This window comes from Mus caroli, unplaced genomic scaffold (assembly GCF_978045245.1).
Source record: "Mus caroli unplaced genomic scaffold, Mus_caroli_1 scaffold_9, whole genome shotgun sequence".
NCBI classification, from domain to species: Eukaryota; Metazoa; Chordata; class Mammalia; order Rodentia; family Muridae; genus Mus; species Mus caroli.
The window spans coordinates 129,551,692-129,570,151 of NW_028227264.1; the positions used below are offsets into that span (position 1 = coordinate 129,551,692).

General features: G+C 37.1%; 1 protein-coding gene across 1 annotated transcript; it reads right to left on the reverse strand.

Moving 5' to 3' along the window:
- Positions 1-1,942: 1,942 nt before the first annotated feature.
- LOC110288277 (olfactory receptor 6C6-like) lies at positions 1,943-2,902 on the reverse strand. Its single transcript, XM_021154666.2, has one exon. The coding sequence runs from the start codon at positions 2,900-2,902 to the stop codon at positions 1,943-1,945; it is 960 nt and encodes a 319-aa protein (XP_021010325.1).
- Positions 2,903-18,460: the final 15,558 nt, after the last annotated feature.

Consider the following 18,460-nt stretch of genomic DNA (forward strand, 5'->3'; position numbering starts at 1 on the left):
TTCAAAAGAGAACAGGCACATTCAAACAGTTCTGTTCACACACTGCTTTGCTTATTGTCAAAGACTTGTTTCTGAGCAAGCAATTGCCAGGTCAACATTAATATGGCTTTTCTAGTTGTGTTCTAAAGCTGAGGAAAAATTGGAACACTGCCTTCCAGAGTCTTTTTCTCTTTATGCTGTTAATTAACAGTCAATGGAATGATTTATGTAAAATATCAAATTGGAGTGATAAATTGAGGCTACTGTTTGGAAAGGCCATTGGTGGTTAAAATGATGGTCTAACTTGGGGGCTGTAGTTGATTTTTACTAAGAGTTTGAGGACAGTCTATATGACTGCAAAGATTACTGGAAAGACTTCTTCAAGACAAGGTTAAAAACTGTTTTCAATCACCTTTAACATTTCTCTGCACTAGGCAGGGTTTCAACTTCATATTAGCTCCTTAGATATTCTTCCAGCAACTCTGAGGCTTTAGCTCACTTTACTGCTCTTTACAGGAAGTTGAGTGTTGGAACCCAAAGAAAAGTAGGTGAATTGAGTCCTAATTTCCAGCTGAAATGTATACTAAAATGAACAGCAGAATGATGACTGTACACCTACATAGTTTCATCCCTATTCACTGAAGACAATTTTGTAGGATTTTTTTGCCTAAAGAATTGGCCCTGGCCAGTTTAATTTCCAAAACATGGTGATGCATGACTAATTGCTGATTATCAAGCAGATGTTATATTTAATCTTTCTATAAAGGCATAATAGAAAATAGAGACTTTCAGGAACTCAACTTTCTGGTTCTCACTCATACCCTTTGAAGTAATGATTCATTTTTCTAGATTGATTGTTTAAGAAATGAAATTAGCAGTTATTGAGATAAAGAGGGAAAGTTGTCCATAAGAAGAGCACAGTGGCCACACTGCTACAAAATCAGAAGAGATGCATGTACAAGTGTAGGGAATTGAAACATGTAAACTAAAGAATGCAGAAAGCTGTGTTGTTGCATTTTATGAGAGTTCATAAAGGTGATGTACAGATACCAAGAGTTTCAGATTGAGATTAACACAGCAACTAAAAGAGTCAGAGGGGAAAATTCACTATAATACCCTCTAGTTATATGGGTATGAACAAGTGCCCAGTGCATTGTTTTAAAGTGATTGATAGTAGTGATTTAAGATATATACTATTTATAAAAACTGACACAGGAAGAATTGATAACAGCATTTTAATTAATAAATTTTGTTTAATAGATAGAAATTTCTCCAAATTCAGATACAAATTAATAACAAATGGAAAAATATCTATTTTGGGTTGCTATCTCCTTAAAAATTTAGAAATTGTAATCCAATATACCAATTATTAACAAATTATAATATTGAATTACTTTAAATCAATATATTATCTAATTAAGTTAACAAAATTACATATCCTCCATTAACATATTTGTACAAGAGAATAATTTCAGCAACATTCCAACCATGTGGCAGATTTTATGTCACTCACTATAGACTCTTAAATGTTTTCCTTGTTAATGCTTCAACATTCATCATGAGTGATCTTTCATCTTAGGCTATTATTTTCATTTTTCAGAATACTACCTTTTAATTTGTTATGACAACTTCAATTATTTTAAATAATAATTAGCTTTTCTCTGTCCTTTAAAATGTACAAAGTAGCTCAATGAATTTTTCAAATCTAGCAAGTTTCAGTTGAATCAGACATAAAAAGCTATAAGAAGAGAATTTATCCATATACATAGAGCTTAAGATTCTGGTTTTGAGAAGGTACTCACATTCTAAAGTTAGGGAGATGTACTGAGATTATAGATGATGTAAGCATCTGGAGAGAACAACATTAGTATGACTTTAATCTTCAGTAAATGAAATGGTTCACATCACAACCAATGCAATTGAGAATTGCGGTCTATTTTCCCATTAGTGTTTCAATAGCATGTTATTTATGTCTAAACCTTGTCTCACTGTTTTGTAGAGAGCAAAATCTATGAAGCACATGTTTGAAAGCTTCCTTCACCTGCTGATTCCTTAGGGTGTAAATGAAAGGGTTTAGCAAAGGGGCCACAGAAGTGTTGAGCACTGCTACACCTTTATTTAAAGTCACCCTCTCCTTGGCTGATGTTTTCATGTACATGAAGATACAACTCCCATAAGTAATGGACACAACAACCATGTGGGAGGAACAGGTGGAAAAGGCCTTTCTCCGTTGTTGAGCTGAAGGGAAATTTAGAATGGTTTTGATGATGAGTGTGTAGGAGAGAATCACTAAGATCAAGGTGATCACAAGTGTCATAACAGCCAAAGCAAAATCCAATAACTCAATAAAATGGGTGTCTGTGCAAGACAGTTGCAGGAGAGGAGAACTGTCACACAGGAAGTGGTCTATTATTTTGGAGGCACAAAAATCTAGTTTGAGTCCCAAGAGCAAACCTGGAAATACAACTAAGAACCCAGTTACCCAGGAGCTGAGGACCAGTTGGTAGCACACTTTGCTATTCATGATGATGGGGTAGTGCAGTGGTCTACAGATGGCTACATAGCGATCATAGGACATGGCAGCCAGAAGGTAAAACTCTGTGCTTCCTAGTAAAAAAAAGAAGAATAATTGAGCTGCACAAGCATTGTAGGAAATTGTTCTGACTCCTGAGAGAATGCTTATCAGAAACCTGGGAATGCACACTGTGGTGAATGCAATTTCTAAGAAAGAGAAATTCCGGAGAAAGAAATACATTGGAGTCTTAAGATGGGGATCCAGTAGGGTGAGGAAGATGATCATGAAGTTCCCCATGAGGCTCAAGATATAATTGAAAGACAGAAACAGGAAAATCGGAATTTGTAGCTGAGGGTCATCTGTCAGACCAAGCAAAATGAACTCTATCTTCAACGATTGGTTCTTCATTTCTGTTTCATTCTAACAAATCTATGGAAGATATTAAACTAAAATTACATCTAGAAAAACACATTTTGTCTTTCTTGGCCAAAGAAACCTAATATTAATAAGTTTAAGCAATACATGGGTATTTTATGCAGCAAGTTCCAATTCTTCTTATGAACATTTCCTCATCCACATTACTTGACTGACAAGAACTCATATTCTTCTCTAGTGAAGATGTGAATCAACACCTGTTCTGATTAGTGAAGGCATTTTAGTCATTTGAAACATGGGTTTTCAGTTTCATGAGTGTTCATCTCTATCTTTTTTCAAATATTTTAAATTACTTAGTCAATAGCGTTGTTGGTTCTCAATTTCTCAAGTTAGTTTGCACCTAAGTGAGAAAATTATTTTATGAAATACTTATATTCACCGTGGCCTCAAATGATAAAAATACTGTCCAACTAAACAGGATTTTATACACAACAGAAGAAAATATTTCTTAGACATAATTAATTGAAAAGGAGGAATTTCCAAAATAGTAGTCAGATAAAGATTCATGATGAGGAAGATGATGTCCACACATTCTTAGAACCTTGAAAGTAATTGAAACTAAGTCTAAATAGTGTTTCATGAATACCAATTTCTATAAGAAATGGTGTTTGTAAGATATGGTTCTCCAGTGCGACCTTTTGGCTCAAACAATACTAAATGTGGAAGAAAGATCAGTCAGGACAAATAACAGTTCTATCTAATGTCTGCTGCAATTAGACAACCTAACAGAAAAATAATGTTTAAATATCAGGAGACTTTGCAATTAAATAAATAGAAATACTTGGTTTTGTTTGAACTATAAAAATAAAAATTACTCTTATCCATATTCTGCATCTATTTCATGGGGTAGGAGACTTTAACGTTAAAAACTATTTTCAGATTTTTTTGAGATGGGAGGTGAACTGAAGACAGATTTTAGATGACATGGCTCTGAAATGTCAGTTGCATCAAGACTTTAGACAGGCTTTGTAAAAGGAGTCTTACTAAAAGTCAAGTTACACACCTTTCTTCTAATAAGATTTAGGAAACTGTCTAGGGACATTCTCAACCTGGGTTACGTTTACTTTTTAAAATAGTTAAAATTGAAATGTAAATGGATGCTATGTAAGATCATGTTTTTTACATTAAGGATATTAAGAGAAATATTTCAATGATTTCAGCTTCTAATGAAAGTAATATTTTTTAGAAGCAGAACACATGAAAATACAAAGAGCCAAACAAAAAAAGGAATCTGTCCAGGTACATGTTAGATGACTGTGAAATATTACAAATGTGCCTATTTATACAAGTCATCCCAACGACAACACTAGTACAAACACACAATCATGGAATGAAATTCCATTGCACTAAACCACTGATATATCCTATCTCAACAATCACATTTATATTTAGTCTCATGCTTAAAAACTGTCCCTGTGGAATAAAATGGCACAACCTAATAAATGCAATTATGTTTAGTTTGTTCAATGAAATGAGAGAGTATTAAAAATTCAATGTTTCTATTTGCAGCATGATTGTATTGACTACTAATGCGGCACAATTGTCCACAAATGAAATATAAATAGTAGAAGCACCAACCTTTTTTAGTGTTCAGCAGATTTCTTAGTAGGCTCTCTGCCCAGATTTAAGTAGGTTCTCTGCACTTCAGACAGATCTTCATCCTTCTGAATATAAAGCACAACTAATCCATCCTGCTCCACATGCATCTCATTCTACCACTAAACACATGCTCAATAAATGTTCTCTTAGAAATATTTATGACTAATTTGTTTCACATTTATATGGAATATCTATCACATTACTCTCTAGTCTAAAGTTTAAAGCAGTTCAACTTTTATAAACCTTGCTGAATGTGACATACAGCGTTATATAGAATTTTATTGTCTAATGAGACCATGGAGTTTTGTTTCTTATTGTCATACAAGAAAATCTCAAAAGAATAGAGAATTCTTGGTGTAACTAGGATCCAAGTGCATGATTTCCTGTGGGATTCACCAATTGTGTAATACACAAATGCTTTTTATAAAAATAAATATCTAAACACACACACATACACACACACAAGACACCTCTTACTTTCTTAAATCATTGCTTCCAGAGTTTTGATAGTAGATTGTTCTACTATTTAAATGTCATGGAATACTCACATTTGAAATTAGCGTTGCACCATTCTGTTTTATCTCAAGTGAACACTTAAAGTGAAAATATTAGGTGAAACAGAGTTTCATGTGTCGGTGTTTACCTTTAATCCTAGTGCTAAGAAGGCAAAGGCATATTGTACTGTATTCAAGGCAGGCCTGGTCTACATTGTATGTCTCAAATCCTAGACATACAATGCATAGACAGATCAAACCCATTATCTATACCTTCAAGCTTGAATGGTTCAGTGCCATAAAAAGAGTCAGAACATTGATAACATTGCAGTCTAATTAGCTCACCTACATCCAGATTTAACCTTTTCCACTTCTACAACAGTATTTATCACTTCTTAGTTCATTCTTCAATCATTTTCTTCCCGATTTAGTGCCAGGAAGCATGTGGCTCTCAGTAATTATAGTAATTTGAGGCCCATGAGAATTGGCAATATTAGGAGATCTGGCCTTGGAGTAGGTGTGGCCTTGTGGGAAAAAGTATGTCACTGTTGGGGTGGGATTTGACACACTCCTCCAAGCTGCCTGGGATCAAGATGTAAAAATCTTGGCTCCTCCAGTATCATATCTATCTAGACACTGCCATGCTTCCTGCCATGATAATAATGAGCTGTCACTCTGCAGCTGTAAGCAAGTCCCAATTAAATGTTTGCCTTTATAAAAGAGAGAGAGAGAGAGAGAGAGAGAGAGAGAGAGAGAGAGAGAGAAGAAAGAAAGAAAGAAAGGAAGGAAGGAAGGAAGGAAGGAAGGAAGGAAGGAAGGAAGAAAGAAAGAAAGAAAGAAAGAAAGAAAGAAAGAAAGAAAGAAAGAAAGAAAGAAAGAAAGAAAGAAAGAAAGGAAGGGAAAAGAAGAGAAAAAAAGAAAGAAAAACTATAAAGGTTTTCCAACTAAATGGACACAGGAAGAAAGCTGGAGTGGCCATTCTAATATATAATAAAATGGACTTTTAACCAAATTTAACTCAAAGGAGATGGAAAATGACACTTCACACTTATCAAAAGAAAAATACACTAAAATGATATTGCAAATCTTAACATCCCAAAAAGCAAGGGTATCCACATTTGTAAAACCACCATAATAAAGCTTAAATGACATATCAAACACTACACTTTTATAGTGGGAGACTTCAACACCCATTCTCACCAATGAACAGGTCTTCAAGACAGAAACTAAACAGACAAATAATGAAACTAACAAATTTATGGATCAAATAATCCTAGCAGATATCTATAGAACATTTCACCCAAACACAAAAGGTTATAACTTCTTCTTAGCACCTCATGGACCCTACTCCAAAATTGATCATATAACAAAAGAAATTGATCCTTCCCAAAGCAAGCCTCAACAGACAACAGAGTTGAAATAACTTCTTGCATCTTATCAGGATTAAAGCTGGACCTCAACAAAAACAGAAACAGCAGAAAGCCTATAAACTCGTGGAAACAGGACAGCTCTCTACTCAATGATCACTAGTTCAGAGAAAAAAATAAAGAAATTAATGACTTTCCACAGTTCACCAAAAACAGCGAGTGGCACATTATACCCAAATTTCTGGAACACAATGAAAGCAGTGCTAACAGGAAAGTTCATAGAACTAAATATCTCCATAAAGGCATTAGGGAGTTCTCATACTAGCAACAATAAATAAAGTAGAAGGCAGGAAATTATAAAATTTGGGGATGAAAGTAATAATTAGACACAAGGAAAACAATGCAAAGAATCAAGGAAACCAAGATCTGGTTCTTTGAGAAAATCAACAAGATAGACAAACTCTCAGCCAAAATAACTAAAAATATGAGAGATAGTATCCAATTGGACAAAATCAGAAAGGGAAAGGAACCATAATAATACACACAGAGGAAATTCAAAGAATCTTTGAGTATTAGTTCAAAAGCCTGTACTCCACAAATTGGGGCAATCTGAATGAAATGGATGATTTTCTAGATAGATAAAACTTGCCAAAGTTAAATCAAGGCCAGGCAACAAAACCACAAACAAAGCAAAGCAAAACAAAACAAAAGAGTCAGATGGTTGTAGCAAAGAATTCTACCAGACTTTCAAAGAAAAGCTAATAAGTTATTTCATTAAATGGAAACAGAAGTTAACATTGTAAACCTCATTCTATAAGGCCACAGTCACCCTGATATCTAAACCACACAGACTCAAAAATGAAAGTGAATTAGAGATCAATTCCTTTTATGAACATTGATAGTAGGATCAACATAATACAAAGGGCCATCTTTAAAAAGTAATCTACAGATTCAGTTAAATTCCAATCAAAATTCCAGCACAATTCTTTACAGACCTTGAAAGATCAATTCTCAATTTCATAAGGAAAACCAAAAACCCAGGAAAGCTAAGTCATTCTTATACAGTCAGGGAACTTCTGGAGGCATCACTGTCTTTGATTTCAAACTGTAATGCAGAGCAACAACAGAAAAAAAAACTGATTATTGTGTCATACATTAAGTCAAACAAAAAAAAAATCAGGCTTGTAGGGAATCATATAGAAGATAAAAATTGCTTTGATCATCCCTTCCTTTCCTCCAGGCACTGAAAGAAATCATTTTTATTGCCATGTTAAATGGTACCCAAACTCCCTTTCATTTTGCTTAAAATCTGTGATCTAGGAATTGTGCTTAAATGAAATTTCCATCAGCTTTTACATATTAAAAAGGCAAGTACATTTTAATGCTCATTAAATCATTTTTTGCTGCAGGTTACTGCAAGTGAAGAGTAATTGTAAAATAGATTCTTTTGATGAAACTAAGTGAAAAGAGACTGCTAAATGTCCAGCTTAGATTTTCTAATCATTTGATTAACAGTTCAAGCAGGAATGGTATTTTTAAATGATGGACAAGAAAATCATACTCATCAACATGCATCCATATTCATATGCAGGCACACTACCTCAGGTTCTACAATAATCATGCTACTTCTTGCTAGCATTTTTTCTAGCTCACATAATAAGAATAACTCCATGGTGTTTATATTCTAAAGTCCTTTTCTGACTAAGCTCTGAAGTCTTTTTTGAATATTAATTCTCACAAGATTTCCGTGTGGCACACAAAAGTGTGCATTATCTTGTTATTTCCTTTTTAACAACAAGGATCATGCTGCACAGAAGCAGTGAGTGATATATATACAAAGCAGTCACTATCCCTGCTACAGATTAGTATCCTGAATTCTGGTTAAAAAACAAGGGCATTATATTTCTTAGAAATCATTAACACACTTGGTAATTGAATCCTGGCAATTGGTACTTGTCTTTTTAACTTTAGTGTTTTACTGCTCAAATGTTAACAGGAAAAGGCAAGAATAGCTTAATATTTGGAGTAAGTTGATTGATTGCATTGTGCATAATAGAGAAACACTAACTATTTGTGATGATAAAAATGCTGCTGAAAAAAAAAAAAAAAAAAAAAACACTGTATGGTATTGGCATAAAAACAGACAGGCTGGAGAGGAAAGGGTTCCGCCCAGCGCGGGAGCACTTTGTCTGAGCATCTGCAGCAGGCATCTTGGTTCCAGAACCCTGCCAAGTGTATTCTGCACAGGCCCCAGACATCCGGCCACTTTCCTGGCCAGGGGAGGGGAATCTGCCCGGCCCGGGAGCCCTTTGCCTGAGCATTGGCAGCAGACATCTTGGTTCCAGGACCCCGCGGAGTATATTCTGCACAGCTCCAGAGATTACCAGATGGGGAAAGGCAAACATAAGAATCCTACTAACAGAAAATCAAGACCACTCACCATCATCAGAATGCAGCACTCCCACCCCACCTAGTGCTGGGCACCCCAACACAAACGAAAAGCTAGACCCGGATTTAAAAGCATATCTCATGATGATGGTAGAGGACATCAAGAAGGACTTTAATGACTCACTTAAAGAAATACAGGAGAACACTGCTAAAGAGTTACAAGTCCTTAAAGAAAAACAGGAAAACACAACCAAATAGGTAGAAGTCCTTAAAGAAAAACAGGAAAACACATCCAAACAGGTGATGGAAATGAACAAAACCCTACTAGACCTAAAAAGGGAAGTAGACACAATAAAGAAAACCCAAAGTGAGGTAACACTGGAGATAGAAACCCTAGGAAAGAAATCTGGAACCAACAGAATACAGGAGATGGAAGAAAGGATCTCAGGTGCAGAAGATTCCATAGAGAACATCGGCACAACAATCAAAGAAAATACAAAACGCAAAAGGATCCTAACTCAAAACATCCAGGAAATACAGGACACAATGAGAAGACCAAACCTATGGATAATAGGAGTTGATGAGAATGAAGATTTTCAACTTAAAGGGCCAGCAGATATCTTCAACAAAATTATAGAAGAAAACTTCCCAAACCTAAAGAAAGAGATGCCCATGAACATACAAGAAGCCTACAGAACTCCAAATAGACTGGGCCAGAAAAGAATTTACTCCCGACACATAATAATCAGAACCACAAATGCACTAAATAAAGATAGAATATTAAAAGCAGTAAGGGAGAAAGGTCAAGTAACATATAAAGGCAGGCCTATCAGAATTACACCAGACTTTTCACAAGAGACTATGAAAGCCAGAAGAGCCTGGACAGATGTTATACAGACACTAAGAGAACACAAACGCCAGCCCAGACTACTATACCCGGCCAAACTCTCAATTACCATAAACGGAGAAACCAAAGTATTCCACGACAAAACCAAATACACACATTATCTTTCCACCAATCCAGTCCTTCAAAGGATAATGACAGAAAAAAAACCAATAAAAGGAAGGAAATCACACCTTAGAAAAAGCAAGAAAGTAATCCCAAAACAAACCAAAAAGAAGACAGCCACAAGAACAGAATGCCAACTCTAACAACAAAAATAAAAGGAAGCAACAATTACTTTTCCTTAATATCTCTTAATATCAATGGACTCAATTCCCCCAATAAAAATACATAGGCTAACAGACTGGCTATACAAACAGGACCCAAAATTCTGCTGCTTACAGGAAACCCATCTCAGGGAAAAAGACAGACACTACCTCAGAGTGAAAGGCTGGAAAACAATTTTCCAAGCAAATGGTCTGAAGAAACAAGCTGGAGTAGCCATTCTAATATCGAATAAAATGGACTTCCAACCCAAAATTATCAAAAATACAAGGAGGGACACTTCATACTCATCAAAGGTAAAATCCTCCAAGAGGAACTCTCAATTCTGAATATCTATGCTCCAAATGCAAGGGCAGCCACATTCATTAAAGACACTTTAGTAAAGCTCAAAGCACACATTGCACCTCACACAATAATAGTGGGAGACTTCAACACACCACTTTCATCAATGGACAGACAGATCGTGGAAACAGAAACTAAACCGGGACACAGTGAAGCGAACAGAAGTGATGAAACAAATGGATCTGGCAGATATCTACAGAACATTTTATCCTAAAACAAAAGGATATACCTTCTTCTCATCATCTCCTGGTACCTTCTCCAAAATTGACCATATAATTGGTCACAAAACAGGCCTCAACAGATACAAAAATATTGAAATTTGCCCATGCATCCTATCAGACCACCATGGACTAAGGCTGATCTTCAATAACAACATATATAATGGAAAGCCAACATTCACATGGAAAATGAACAACATTCTTCTCAATGATACCTTGGTCAAGGAAGGAATAAAGAAAGAAATTAAAGACATTTTAGAGTTTATGAAATTGAAGCCACAACATACCCAAATCTATGGGACACAATGAAAGCATTTTTAAGAAGGGAACTCATAGCGTTGAGTGCCTCCAAAAGGAAACTAGAGAGAGCACACATTAGCAGCTTGACAACATACCTAAAGGCACTAGAACAAAAGGAAGCAAATTCACCCAAGAGGAGTAGACGGCAGGAAATAATCAAACTCAGGGGTGAAATCAACCAAGTGGAAACAAGAAGAACTATTCAAAGAATCAACCAATCAAGGAGCTGGTTCTTTGAGAAAATCAACAAGATAGATAAACCCTTAGCCAGACTCACTAGAGGGCACAGGGAAAGCATCCTAATTAACAAAATCAGAAATGAAAAAGGAGACATAACAACAGATCCTGAAGACATCCAAAACACCATCAGATCCTTCTACCAAAGGCTATACTCAACAAAACTGGAGAACCTGGATGAAATGGAGAAGTTCCTAGACAGATACCAGGTACCAAAGTTGAATCAAGATCAGGTTAATGATCTAAACAGCCCTATATCCCCCAAAGAAATAGAAGCAGTCATTAATAGTCTCCCAACTAAAAAAAGCCCAGGACCAGGTGGGTTTAGTGCAGAGTTCTATCAGACCTTCAAAGAAGATCTAATCCCAGTTCTTCACAAACTATTCCACAAAATAGAAACAGAAGGTACTCTACCCAACTCATTCTATGAAGCCACAATTACTCTGATACCTAAACCACAAAAAGACCCAACAAAGATAGAAAACTTCAGACCAATATCCCTTATGAATATTGATGCAAAAATCCTCAATAAAGTTCTTGCTAACCGAATCCAAGAACACATCAAAACAATCATCCATCCTGACCAAGTAGGTTTCATCCCAGGGATGCAGGGATGGTTCAATATACGGAAATCCATCAACGTAATCCAGTATATAAACAAACTCAAAGACAAAAACCACATGGTCATCTCGTTAGATGCGGAAAAAGCATTTGACAAGATCCAACACCCATTCATGATAAAAGTCTTGGAAAGAACAGGAATTCAAGGCCCATACCTAAACATGATAAAAGCAATCTACAGCAAACCAGTAGCCAACATCAAAGTAAATGGTGAGAAGCTTGAAGCAATCCCTCTAAAATCAGGGACTAGAGAGGCTGTCCACTTTCTCCATACCTATTCAACATTGTACTTGAAGTCCTAGCCAGAGCAATTCGACAACAAAAGGAGATCAAAGGGATACAAATTGGAAAAGATGAAGTCAAAATATCACTTTTTGCAGATGATATGATAGTATATATAAGTGACCCTAAAAATTCCACCAGAGAACCCCTAAGCCTGATAAACAGCTTCGCCGAAGTAGCTGGATATAAAATTAACTCAAACAAATCAATGGCCTTTCTCTACACAAAGAATAAACAGGCTGAGAAAGAAATTAGGGAAACAACACCCTTCTCAATAGTCACAAATAATATAAAATATCTTGGCGTGACTCTAACTAAGGAAGTGAAAGATCTGTATAATAAAAACTTCAAGTCTCTGAAGAAAGAAATTCTAGAAGATCTCAGAAGATGGAAAGATCTCCCATGCTCATGGATTGGCAGGATCAACATTGTAAAAATGGCTATCTTGCCAAAAGCAATCTACAGATTCAATGCAATCCCCATCAAAATTCCAACTCAATTCTTCAACGAATTAGAAAGTGCAATCTGCAAATTCATCTGGAATAACAAAAAACCTAGGATAGCAAAAACTCTTCTCAAGGATAAAAGAACCTCTGGTGGAATCACCATGCCGGACCTAAAGCTTTACTACAGAGCAATTGTGATAAAAACTGCATGGTACTGGTATAGTGACAGACAAATAGACCAATGGAATAGAATTGAAGACCCAGAAATGAACCCACACACCTACGGTCACTTGATCTTCGACAAGGGAGCTAAAAACATCCAGTGGAAGAAAGACAGCATTTTCAACAAATGGTGCTGGCACAACTGGTTGTTAACATGTAGAAGAATGCGAATCGATCCATTCCTATCTCCTTGTACTAAGGTCAAGTCTAAGTGGATCAAGGAACTTCACATAAAACCAGAGACACTGAAACTTATAGAGGAGAAAGTGGGGAAAAGCCTTGAAGATATGGGCACAGGGGAAAAATTCCTGAATATAACAGCAATGGCTTGTGCTGTAAGATCGAGAATTGACAAGTGGGACCTCATGAAACTGCAAAGCTTCTGCAAGGCTAAAGACACCATCAATAAGACAAAAAAACCACCAACAGATTGGGAAAGGATCTTCACCTATCCTAAATCAGATAAGGGACTAATATCCAATATATATAAAGAACTCAAGAAGGTGGACTCCAGAAAGTCAAATAACCCCATTAAAAAATGGGGCTCAGAACTGAACAAAGAATTCTCACCTGAGGAATACCGAATGGCAGAGAAGCACCTGAAAAAATGTTCAACATCCTTAATCATCAGGGCAGGAAAACCAAAATATATAAAGAGCTAAATTAAATAGGCACCAACAAACAAACAAACAAACAAACAAGGTCATGTTGCACTTGCAGACAGGAGCCTATCATGCCTGACTTCTGAGAGGCTCTACCAGCAGCTGACTGAGCCAGATGCAGATACTTATAGCCAACCATATGGAAGAGTAAGGGCAAGGATTGAAAGAACTGAAGGACATTGCAACCTCATAGGAAGAATAACAGTATCAAGACAGATCACTCAGAGTTCTCAGAGACTAAGCTACCTTCTAAAGAGCATACATTGGGCTGGTCCATGGCCCCTGCACATATGTAGCAGAGGACTGCCTTGTCTTGCCTCAATAAGGGAGGATGCACCTAATCCTGTAGAAACATGATGCCCCAGGGAAGGGGATGCTAGCAGGGGTGATGCAGGGGTGCATGGGAGAGCACCTGCTCAGAAGCAAAGATATGGGGCTGATGTGAAGAACTCAGGATGGGGAACTGTGAAGGGAGACAATATTTGGAATATAAATAAATAAAAATACTTTAATAAAAAATTGGCATACAGAGCTAAACAGAGAATCCTCAAAAGAGGAATCTTTAATGGCTAAGAAGCACTTAAAGAAGTGTTCAATGTTTTTAGTCATTAGGGAAATGCAAATTAAAATAAATCTGAGATTCCATCTTATGTTGCTCAGAATGGCTAAGATGAAAAATTCAATGACAGCACATGCTAGTGAGGATGTGGAACAAGAACACTCCTTCATTCCTTCATTGCTGGTAGGATTGCAAACTGGTACATCCACTTTGGAAATTTATTTGACTGCTCCTCAGAAAATTGGAAGTAGTTCTACCCCAAGACCCAGATACACAATTCCTGAGCATATACCCAAATGATGGTTTACAATACCACAAGGAAACTTGCTCAACTTTGTTCATAGCAGCTTTATTCATAATAGTCAGGAACTGGAAACAACCCAGATGCCCCTCAACTGAAGAAGGAATAAAGAAAATGAGGCACATCCACACAATGGAATACTATTCAGCTATTAAAAACAAAGGTATTATCAAATTAGTGGGCAAATAGATGGAACTAGAAAATATCCTGAGTCAGTCAACCCAAACCTAGGGAAACATGCATTGTATATATTCATTTATAAGTGGATATTAGCCATAAAGAACAAAATAACCACAGTACAATTCAGAGAACAAAGAAGCTGAGTAATAAGAAGGGCCCAAGGGAACATGCATGAATCCCACTCAGAAGGGGAAATAATTTAGTCACTGGAAGTGGATGGAGGGAGGTAACTAGATGAGAGAGGGGGTGAGGAGAGGAGGGATATAGGGATCGGGTATAGGGTTAAAGGTTGTGGGAAAGGGCTGGGAGTGAGAATGGTAATCCTTGGTGGGCATCTCTAGGATAGCTGGAGACCTGGGATGGGGATGTTCCAAGAAGTCTATGGGGATGTCCCTAGCCTAGACTCCAACCAGCAGTGGATATGGAGACTGAAGTGGTTACTTTCTGTAGTCAGGTGGTCTTCCAGTGGCAGAAGGGTGACATCAATCCACCCACTAAACCTCAACTCAGAAATATGTCTTGGTGACTAGAATCACAGGGCTAAAGGTGGTGCAGAGACTGGTGGAAGGGTCAACCATGACTGGTCCAACTAGTGACACATAAGCATGCAGAAAGGAGCCTAACTGCAAGCATACCTGTCTCCTGATAGGCTTCATTCAGCAACTGGTAGAAATAGAGGCAGAGTCCCTCAGCCAAACATCTGGGTAGCTTTGGGAGTCATGGGGAAGTGTGGAGCATATGATTGAGCCAGCCTGAAGGATCAGGGATACCACAACCAGACCTACAGAGTCAACTTATCATGGAGCCACACAGACTGAACTACCAATCAAAGTACTGGGACTGGACCTAGCACACCTACACATTTGTAACAGATGTGCAGCAAGGTCTTCATGTAGTTCCCCTAACAATTGTAGCAGGAGCTGTCTCTGACTCTATTGTCTGCTGTTGGATCCCCTTAATCTAGCTGGACTGACTGGGAGGGCCTAAGTAGGAGAGGATATGCTTAATCCTGCTTGATGTACCAGAGACGGGTGATACCCAAGGAGGGCTTCACTTTCTCAGAGAAAATGTGGAGATGGTAATGGGGTGAGGAATTTGTGGGACTTAGAGGTAGGACTTGGAGGGACGAAGAGAAGGGGGCATTGTTGGGATGTAAAGTGAATAAAAAATTAATGAAAACATTTTCAAATCAAAACAAAACAAAACAACAACAGCCATCCCCTCAAACCCAACAATTTCTGTAATTTTGGAGACTTATGCTATTTGTCTTTACCAATTACATTTAGTATAGACATCATTACATACACAGAAAATGATTTTAGGGTAAATTCTTTGAGTTTCTCTCTCTTTAGATTTTTTTTTACATGTCCAGTTATGTATTCTGTTAAAAACCATTTAGGAAATATAAGGAAAACAAGTAAATTGCTGTTGCATGGCTGCAAGGTGTAAACTCTGAATTACAGAGCCTTCAAACTTCTCATCTGAGGACTGATTCTTGTTGTTGATTGAAAATCAAATATCACTTCTTTCCTTTCATATGTGGATTTAACCTTCAAAATTTTAGATTTGTCTGTTCAAGTTGAAGTTTATGTCTATACATTTTAGAGAGATAGAATAGAACCATGGGAGGGGGAAAGAGGGCAGGATATGGAAGGTTAGAGGACATCATGAATTTTGCAGACAAATGGATGGAACTAGAAAAATAAAATCATTCTGAACAAGGTAACCCAGATCCAAAAGAACATGCATGGTATGTGCTCATTGATAAGTGAATATTAGCCAAAAAAATTACAGAATACCCAGGATACAACCCACAGATGATATGAAGCATAACAAGAAAGAGGCCCAAGTGAGGATGCTTCAATTCCATTTAGGAGTGAGAGGGCACAAAATAATCACAGGAGGCAGAGGGAGGGAGGAACCTGGGTTGGAGAGGGAAGGGGAATCAGGATCGGGTATGGGGGGAAGACAGGAGGAAGCCCAGAGAGCCTTGAGAATGAATGGAAATATGTTATCTGTGGGGAGTGGGGGCCAGAGGAAACATCCAGAGAGTCCCAGAGACCTGGGATGTGAGAGGTTCCAAAGGCTCAATGAGAGATGAACTGAGCTGAAATGCCTAACAGTAGGGAGATAGAACTTGAAGAGACCATGTCCAGTAGCTAGACATGGCCCCTAGTTGAGGCATGGGGCCAACCACCAATCTTCAAATTTTTTGATCCAGAATTGATCCTGTCTAAAGGAAATGAAAATACAAAAATGGAGCAGAGACTGAAAGAAAGGCCATCTGGTGACTGGCCCAACTTGGGATACATCCCATGGTCAGGGACCAAACCCTGACACTGTTACTGATGCCATATTGTGCAGACAGGTACCTAGCATGGTTGTTCTCTGAGAGGCTCTACCAGCAGCAGACTGAAATAGATACAGATACTCACAGCTAATCATTGAAGGGAAGGATAGAGGAGCTGAAGGGGATTGTGACACCACAGGAAGAACAGCAGTAACAACTAACCAGTAACCTTCAGAGATGCCAGAGAGTAAGCCACCAACCAAAAGGCATACATAAGTAGTCTGGGGCCCTCAGAACATACATAGCAGAAGACTGCCTTGTTTGGCCTCAGTGGGAGAGGACGTTCCCATTCATATTGAAACTCCACGACCCAGAGAAGGATGATGCTTTGGGGGTGGGTGAGGTGGTGGTAGGTCCGAGGGTGGGAGAGAACCTACTCAGAAGCAAAGAGAATAAGGGAATGGTGCAAAGAACTTGGGGAGGGGTGACTGGGAAGAGGGGCAACATTCAACATTCAAAATGTTAAATAAAAAGAGAGAGAGAGAGAGAGGAGGCAGAGGCAGAAGAAGAAGAAGAAGAAGAAGAAGAAGAAGAAGAAGAAGAAGAAGAAGAAGAAGAAGAAGAAGAAGAAGAAGAAGAAGAAGAAGAAGAAGAAGAAGTATAGAGGTGACAAAACAGAAGGAGATGTTGATCTAAACTAAGGACATTTTAAAAAGCCACATAGAAACCAACTACTGAATAAGGTAATTTAATAATATATGTATCTTTTGTTAGTGAATTTGAACTAGGGCATACTGCTCCCATGAATAATACTGATCCCAGAACCATGTGTTACTAAAGGAAAATATCAGTTTCAAAAGTGTGAAAGCTCTCTAGGAGTTGGTGAGAGATCATCCTATGCCCCCTCAAACAAAACAGACTATTGCCATTCTCTCAGTTTCCCACCATAGATAAGTAATGAGACCATATTGTTAAAATACACCATGCTTTAGCTGTAATACATACAGAGATAAAAATGGATTGAGGTGAAGCCTAAGCCTGGATGGCTAGATTTCATATGACAGGAAACTTCTATCAGGTTGTTGAAACTGTTAAATAATTATTTTTTGAAAAGATGATAAGAACTGGCATGAAGGATAATGAAAATTATAACATGAAAGACACCAAAAAAAGATTTTGAAATTAATTTTATAAAAGGTAGAGAAATAAATCTAGTTTTTATGTTTCACCTAGATGTACCCCTAACCCTTCTTAGTCTTTCTTTTCTTTACCATTTATATATGACACTTTTGTAAAGGGTCTATGGCTATAGCTACATATATGTAGCTATAGCCATAGACCCTTTACAATATATATATATATATATATATATACATATATACATATGCATATACATATATATATGTGTGTGTGTGTGTGTATTCTATTAGTCACTTGCTCGTTTCTATGCCAATACAATTAATTATTTTTTCTCACAATGGTTTTGAAATATAAATTTAAATTTAAATTGTCTATTGAGAAACTTCAGCATTGTTCTTTATTTTGTCAAGATATATTTGGTATGTTGAATCTGTGGTGATTTTATATGAATGTTTTATTATTTTTCTGTTGTTATGAAGCATTCCATGGATGTTTTGATTGTGATTATACTGAGTCTGTGGATTGCTTCAGAGAATATGGCCACTGTAATTTGTTCAAGTTAATGAATGTGGGATTGTTTTGCATGATTTAATATCTTATGCTACTTCTCTCCAGTTTATTTTTATTATGCATGTTTCATTTTCTTACTTGGTTTGTAGGTACATTGTTAAAAAAATAACTGTTAAAATGCAATTGTTTTACATGATTTCTTTCT

Excerpts from the sequence above, each read along its gene's own strand:
- LOC110288277 (XM_021154666.2), bottom strand. The coding sequence starts at position 2,902 with ATGAAGAACCAATCGTTGAAGATAGAGTTCATTTTGCTTGGTCTGACA.